Source organism: Tiliqua scincoides, chromosome 14, assembly GCF_035046505.1.
Source record: "Tiliqua scincoides isolate rTilSci1 chromosome 14, rTilSci1.hap2, whole genome shotgun sequence".
In the NCBI taxonomy this organism is placed as follows: domain Eukaryota; kingdom Metazoa; phylum Chordata; class Lepidosauria; order Squamata; family Scincidae; genus Tiliqua; species Tiliqua scincoides.
The window spans coordinates 7,416,778-7,424,864 of NC_089834.1; the positions used below are offsets into that span (position 1 = coordinate 7,416,778).

General features: G+C 47.6%; 1 protein-coding gene and 1 pseudogene across 8 annotated transcripts in view; both read left to right on the forward strand.

The window, feature by feature from the left end:
- The window catches only part of LOC136634285 (catechol O-methyltransferase-like), a 42,336-nt gene extending 34,547 nt beyond the window's left edge, over positions 1-7,789 (forward strand). For all 8 annotated transcript variants that reach the window (XM_066609750.1, XM_066609751.1, XM_066609748.1 and 5 more), the window contains 3 exons: positions 2,660-2,853; positions 3,838-3,969; positions 5,632-7,789. In XM_066609750.1, coding sequence (XP_066465847.1) covers positions 2,660-2,853; positions 3,838-3,969; positions 5,632-5,811 — 506 coding nt within the window. In that variant the 3' untranslated portion in view covers positions 5,812-7,789. The remainder of the gene's footprint in view (positions 1-2,659; positions 2,854-3,837; positions 3,970-5,631) is intronic.
- LOC136634887 (5S ribosomal RNA) lies at positions 2,936-3,056 on the forward strand (annotated as a pseudogene).
- Positions 7,790-8,087: the final 298 nt, after the last annotated feature.

The following is an 8,087-nucleotide window of genomic DNA, read 5'->3' on the forward strand; positions in this document are numbered from 1 at the left end:
AAATGCGCAAATGCTTCACCCCCTTGCTGAGGGGCTGTGCAATCACAAGGGAGATTGAGCTCTCGCTGCTGATAGACTAGAGCTGCAGAAGACCCTTGAGCTCAGCCTCTCCTATGATGATCACGCAAGCACTCAGAAACTGGATGGAGCACATGTGCATTCACAGGGGATCGCAGTGCGCATGTGCTTTGCCCAGTTTTGACTGGTTGCAGGATCACAGGGGAGGCTGCGTATTCCTTTGCTGCAGCTCTAGTTTCTCCTTCTATAGTGACAGGTGTGCGTTGGTCACTATACAGGGAAAGACTGGAGCTGTGGCAATAAGAGCTTGACTTCGCTGTGATCTTGCAGGTGCTGCAGCTTCCAGATATTCCCAGAATGCCTTGCGGCACCACAGGAAGTGCCTCCCCAGCCATTCACCGCATCTCACTAAAAGTCACTGCCTCTCTCACAAGCTTTTGTACATGTGAGAGGTCTTAGAGGGGAACAGAGAGAGGAGTGGAGGGGACCACAGATCTCGGCTTGGCTCCCAAGCCCACTGTTTGTGGACCCTGCTGAGAACCCAGCCTGGTCCTGCCATAATCCTCTCAGCACTGTGTTTTGAAGTGTTTTATTCTTTACTTCATCCACATGCAAAAAAAATCTGTCGCCCTATACAATATATAGGATTGTAGTCTTAATGGGGAACCACAGCCAATGGCCCAGTAGGTCAAGGAAAGCACCAGCTGATAAAGCTGGGAACCATTGCCCTAAGCCGTAGCTTGTTTAGCTGATGCCTAAATTTGGTGCTGCATAGTATGTTGAATGTTGAATGTTGGCAACCTTCAGTCTCGAAAGACTATGGTACAAGCCTACAGCACCTGGTATTCCCAAGCGGTCTCCCATCCAAGTACTAACCAGGCCTGACCCTGCTTAGCTTCCGAGATCAGACAAGACCGGGAGATAGTGTTCAGTATAGGGAGATGGCTGGCAACCTTCAGTCTCGAAAGACTATGGTATAAGCCTACAGCACCCGGTATTCCCAGGCGGTCTCCCATCCAAGTACTAACCAGGCCTGACCCTGCTTAGCTTCCAAGATCAGACAAGATCGGGAGATAGTGTTCAGTATAGGGAGATGGTTGGCAACCTTCAGTCTCGAAAGACTATGGTAGAAGCCTACAGCACCCGGTATTCCCAGGCGGTCTCCCATCCAAGTACTAACCAAGCCTGACCCTGCTTAGCTTTTGAGATCAGACAAGATCGGGAGATAGTGTTCAGTATAGGGAGATGGCTGGCAACCTTCTGTCTCGAAAGACTATGGTAGAAGCCTACAGCACCTGGTATTCCCAGGCGGTCTCCCATCCAAGTACTAACCACGCCTGACCCTGCTTAGCTTCCGAGATCAGACAAGATCGGGAGATAGTGTTCAGTATAGGGAGATGGTTGGCAACCTTCAGTCTTGAAAGACTATGGTAGAAGCCTACAGCAGCTGGTATTCCCAGGCGGTCTCCCATCCAAGTACTAACCAGGCCTGACCCTGCTTAGCTTCCAAGATCAGACGAGATCTGGCAAGTGCAGGGTAACAGTTGCTGCTTCACGTTCCTTATATTCTGATTTTTTGGGACTTTGGGGCATGATTTGGTGAATTGCGGGTGGGTGGGGAGAGAAGGTAAAAATAATGGATATTGGCACTGCTGGCTTTTGAAAGATACAGAACCAGTGGTGCTGGCTCCTGATTGTTTTGTAGACAAACTTTTGGAGCTTTGTAACAAGGGGTGACTTGTGAAGATACGAAATTGGTTTAGGCAGAGTCCCTCTCAGTCCGCTGCATGCCTTTGCTGACTGGCACCAGTTCTCCAGGGCGTCAGATTGGGGGGGTGGTCTTTCTCAGGTCTACCTGGAGATGCTGTCAGGGTTTGAACTTGGGCCTTTTGCATGCCAAATAAGGGCTATACCACTGAGCTGCAACTGTGACTAGGAAAAAGTATCGCAGGCGGCTCTGTTGAGCTGTCAGCCAAAAGTCAACGTTCTGGATTTTTGAAAGTATTTTTGTGTTTAGAGCAGTGGTTTCCAAACTTATTGGCATCACTGCATTCCCCCACAGCCTCTTCTCCTGGCTCAGCTCAGCTACTGGGTGCCACAATCTGGGATCTTGCAAAATCGTTCAAGATCCAAAATGGCAATGCCCAAATCTCGTGCAATCTCATGAAAGTTGAGATGGTGGCACCCAGGAGAAGAGGTCGGAGGGGCCATTGGGAACATCCTGTGGCACTCCTTTGAGCGTGATGCGATGCCCTAAGGCAGTGATTTTCAACCTTTTCAGTCTCATGGCACACTGACAAGATACTAAAATTGTCAAGGCACACCATCGGTTTTTTGACAATTGACAAGGCACACCGTGCTGTTGGTGGGGGGCTCACATTCCCCATGGCCCTGCTAACAAATGATCCTCCCCAGACTCCCATGGCACACCTGCAGACCATTAGCACTAGTTAATGGCACTAGTGTGCCGTGGCACAGTGGTTGAAAATGGCTGCCGTAAGGCATCGCAAAGCAAACTGTGGGAACCTCTGGTTCAGAGGTCAATAAGCAGCTTGTCCAAAAAGCAGTTTCCAATTCTTGTTTATTCAGCATCACTCACATTGGCCTCTTTCTTCCCCTCCCCAACTGCTTTCTTGCCTAGGTTTGATTCTTGACCAGATGGTAGAAGAAGCCGATCCCACCGTCGCTCTAGAGCTGGGGACTTATTGCGGCTACTCGGCGATCCGGATTGCTCGGCTTTTGAAACCGAACGCTCGCCTTCTCACCATTGAATTTAACTCTGAATTTGTTGCTATTGCCAAGGAAATCATAGAGATTGCAGGACTCAGTGACAAGGTACTGTCTTTGGTTAAAGGGTGCTGCAAAAAGAGGGGAGTATTTGGCAGGACAAAGTGTGATGGTTTTGTTGTTGTTCAAGAACCACTGGCAACTGTTACCCTGCACATGCCTGATCTTGCCTGATCTCAGAAGCTAAGCAGGGTCAGGCCTGGTTAGTACTTGGATGGGAGACCACCTGGGAATACCGGGTGCTGTGGGCTTCTACCATAGTCTTTCGAGACTGAAGGTTGCCAACCATTTAGTTGTTGTCGTTTTCAAGAGTGTTGCAAATGGGGTCTTTTATGAAGCTCCTGGCATGGTGAACTGGTGGCTGGTCCCATGGCAACTAAGCTCCTATTCTACTCTGGCAAGGCAATATCCCAGAGGTTTGGTTTGGAGGGACAGCCAACTCTCTATACAGCATGTATACATGCTAGATCTATCTATCTAGCAGCCATCCTCATGCTAAATAGATACTAAATATGTTGTTAATACTAAATAGTAGATTCTAGATAGATGCTAAGTATAGATGATAGTTAATAGATGCTAAGTTGCATTGGTGTTGCTAGGGGATGTGTCATGGTGACACCACTTCTGGCCAAAATTTTTTAGATCTTGGTACTTCAGAATGATGCCATCATGTTATATCAACGAATGCAATGAAATATCTCTCTTCTACCAATAGTTATAGCAAAAGAACCACTGGAGGTGGGGCAATGGGGTATCACCACACCCACCGCCCGGGGCATGGCCCTGCCCACTGCATGGGACTTGGTCCACCATGGGGGTGACGCACAGGCCTCCTGCACTGGGTAACACAGTCCTTAGTGATGCCACTGCTAAGTAGCTCCTAGACAGATTAATACTTGCTAGAGAGAGGTAACACAGGCCTGTGAAACTGAAGGTCAGAAAAATGTTCTGATGTTCTGACACCAGGGCAATTAACCAAAGCAGTGAACAAGTACTGGAGTGTGCAGTAACACAACTCTTCTTATCTTTCAGGTGACAGTCATTGAGGGCCACTCAGAAATCATCATCCCACAGCTGAGGAAAAAATATGAGGTGGACAAACTAGATTTTGTCTTTCTGGATCACTGGAAGGAGCGATACGCCCCAGACACCATCCTGATGGAAGTAAGTGGGAGTGATTTTTGTGCAGAAAGGGGGCTGCTGCGTCTGGGATTCCATGCTGCAGCTCAGGTTTTTGGCAGGGGTTGTCTTTGCTGAACCTGAGGTGCCAAGGAGTAGGACTGGAACCTTCTGCATGTGGAACAGGCCAGGAGGTGTGGTCTGGTGGTTGAGTGGCCTGCCTCTCAAGAAGGCAGAAGCAGGTTCAGCTGTGGTCTCAAATTTGGATGGGACACTTTGGATGGAGGGGAAATCTGTTGAGAGAGTGGAACGTGTCAGAGTCGGATAAGATCTTGAACACAGACCGTGGCTACTGTGAAAGCTTGAAAGTGCAGACAGGATGATGGTTCTGTGGGTTCAGGGTTTTGTGAGATCTGCTCACAGAACAATACTGTAAAATCCCAACTGAAGAAGGGTGGTCTGGCTGCGTAAACCACCTTGAGTGCTGTGCAACAACAGAGAAAAGCGGCACAGAAATACTTAAATACTGAGTGACGCAGCTCAGCAGAATGCCGGAAAAGTGCAACAGTGTGTCAATCAAAAGCAGTGGTCATCACTATGACCTGTGGCCTTGAGTATCATGTGCTGTGGAAAAAGTGCAGCTATAAGTGGAAGCTTTCAGTGGCTTTCAGTACACACAGCCTGACTATTGAACTGCACCAGAGGGCACCTTGCTTTCCCCTTGTACTTGCTAGGATGTTTTTCCTATGCCAGGTGAGATGTTTAAAGGTCTGCTGGGGCAGGCTCCATGTGTCCTATATTTAAAAATGAAGAGGAATACAGAGCAGAAAAGAATGATGCAAAGTTTATTGAGAAACACAAAATCTATTGACAAATATTTGCATGGCAGGTTGCTGGTAGAGCTCTGCAGAACAGGAATTCGGGGGTGGGAGGTCTTCCACTCAGCCAGCTCTCCAACCTTTATTCCTCCTGTATACACATTCCAGCACCACCTCCATGTTTCTACAAATCAGCTCCACCTCTCTCACACACTGCAGCCCCCTCTGTACATATCTCACTTCACAGCTGTTGTTCTGTTGTCCGTACATGTTCTCTTTTAAACCCACTGTACAGTCATCCTTAAGGGAGACATCAGATATTTGAACCCTCTTTGCTTTGTCCTTTTTTTTGGCAGTAATTCTAAGGAGGGAACTAAGACACTTTCCCATCTCTCTTCCTTCTGCACACAGCTGGCCACAGTCTGGCAGGTACCTGCGCCCTCCCTCCTGTGTCTGAATCTAAGACTCCTTAGGGACACCCACTCCTTAGGGAAACTAAGGGCCCAATCCTATCCAACTTTCCAGTGTTGGTGCAGCTGTGCCCATGGGGCATGCGCTGCATCCTGTAGTGGGAAGGCGGTTTAGAGGCCTCCTCAAGGCATGGGATCATTTGTTCCCTTACTTTGAGGCTGCATTGCGGCTGCTCCAGTGCTGTAAAGTTGGATAGGACTGGGCCCGAAGACTCCATTGGGACACCCACTTGATTAGCCATACACACAAAGCTGTTGGAGAACAAACAAGAGGAGGTTCTGGGCTACATCCAGCTTTTACTTCACTGCCTCTGCTAGAATGTCCAGTTCCCTGTGTCTTGCCAGGATGATGCGATTTTTCCGTCTCCGCCCTTAAAACGGTCAGTCCCTCATCTGTAATTTAATTTCCTTTTTCTTAGGAATGCGGCCTGCTGCGGAAAGGCACCATTCTGCTGGCCGACAACATCATCTTCCCCGGCGCGCCGGAGTTTGTCAAGTACATCCGTAACAACGAACGTTTCGAATGCACCACCTTCCATTCGCACCTGGAGTACATGAAGGCAGAGGACGCAATGGAGAAGGCCATCTACCTGGGATGAAAAAGGGAGAGAGCATGTTACTAGCATTCACCTACTCTTCTCAATGGTGTCTGTGTGAACACGCACCTTAGTCCTATCCATGTGTCAGCTTTAACTTTCTGTAATTTGAGGCCAGTGAAAGGAGCCAACTAGGCTGAGATGTCTATAAATAAGGAAACTCAGCTGTAGGGAGACCTGGAGTCTAAATAGGCTAGGCTGATGAATTTGGTTATCTTTCTACTTGTGGCTAATGTGCACTACTTAGTCTAGGACCAAGAAAATGAACTTTTGTACCTGTTTGGACTTTGTGTGTGTTTTTCCTAAAGTCAGAAAAGCCAGCGGACTTTATGTCTCTAACTGATAAAGAGAGTCTGAGATTTCTTAGCTGTCCATGACCATGAAATCAGGAACAGGCTACTCACTGCATTGCAAGGCCTGGGGGGAAAGGAGCAAAATATTTGGTGAGACGAAAGAGGTCAGTTTCCCTCCAGGAATAGCAGCAGCTGATTGTGCTAGAAAAGTGGAACCTGCTGTATGTAACTTGGTGTAGAAATCGTCAGAGAGTTGGGTTCCAGAACAGCTGACGGCTACGGTTAGCACAAGATCTTAACTGCGGCTATATGTGCTTATTCTGAACAAGGGGTTTTCATGTGTTCAGCTTGGAAACCCAGCTAAAAATGACCTACATTGTGAAATCAACCCTTCCATTTTGGGGTGCGTGCTTTCTACAGTAAACACTTCCTGCCAGGGGTGGGAGGGCTGCAACAGGTGAAAACAGATTGCAACAGGATGTAGTACTTTGCCTCTAATCCAGCTCCAATTCTGATTGCACCCCCTTCCATGCAGGATATTTTTAAGGAGGGGTAGCCTTATGTGGAAGGCCACTGGAAAGAGTGACGTGGAGCAGAGATCAGGACCGGAACTGGACCAGTTCTACATACATCAGTGGTTCCCAACTTTTAGGAGCCTGTGGCCCACTACGCCAAAAATTAGAATGGACCACCCTCAGCCTCCATCCCATCCCCACACACAAAAAATACAATTAAATGTGTAATAATCAGAGATTTATTAGAAATGTATTAGGTATTTATTAGATGTATTAGTTATGGAGAACATCTGTGTTATGTTAGTTATGGAGCTTTTTGTTGATGGCCATTTTCCACCCTCTCTGGTGGTCTGTGGAGAAGTGACTCCCGCACGAGGACTTCCCCACAGATTACCAAAGAGAGTGGAGAATGGACTGCCCTCAGCCAAAGCCAACGCTCAGTACTGGCTGCAGCTGCTCCATTCACTACCTTCCCTGGTGGTCTCACTTGGTGAGATGCTGGAAGTGATTGAAGGCTATCTTTTTTTCCTCCCCTGAGAGCTTGTGAATCACTTCTCAAGGTCCCTTGGACCATTTGTGGTTCACAAACCACAGGCTGGGAACCAGGGTTCTAAAGCCTCCTCCTTCCCAGTTTTCAGCCATTTGGTACTCCTTTAATCCTGTCCCCAAAACAGAAGGGTTTGTTTACAGTTGCATCAAACTTTGTCTGGGAAGGGGGACACTGAACGCATGCCTCTGGAGTCTGGGAACCCTCTCTCACACGCAGAGTTCATAATATCCTGGATTCAGAGAGCAAGAGAGCTATTTAACTCCTCACCTCCTCCCAACGCAAGTACATGTTCTTAAAGTTCTCCCTCAGCTTTTCTATACTGATCCATAGCACAAGACTCACCCCATTGTTTTGTCGGGGGGGGAGGAGCCAGCCCCCTTAGCATTCATCTGGGCTTGGACTAAATCAGGGTGGCCAAAACACGGCTTGTGGGCCACATGCAGCTCTTTGACATAGAACGTGTGATTCATGGAAATATGTTGCCTGAGCTCCTGTTTGCACCATAATTAATATAATAAGAAATGTTCAAGTTTATAATTATTTACCAGGTATAAACTGAGAGTCCACTGAATTAAAATGTAAGCGTAATGTTCATGTTAAGTAAATATATTTAAGAATTTAAATGCTTCTTAAGTTATTGTGGCTCTGAAACATCTGAAATTTATCGTATGGGGCTCTGATGTTAGGCAAGTTTGGTCACCCCTGTAGGAGACAGAATCCTAAATCCATAGGGGGTCATCTAGAACAGCAGTCCCTACAAGATTAAATGCAATGGGTGTTAGAGGGAGGTGGATTAAAAAGCACGTGGCATTTCTGGGCCTGAACAATAATCAAACCAAGGCCCAGAATCTCTCTGCTATGATGCCAAAAACATTTAAGCCACTCACGGGGCAATCCTATGCGGGCCTACTCAGACGTAAG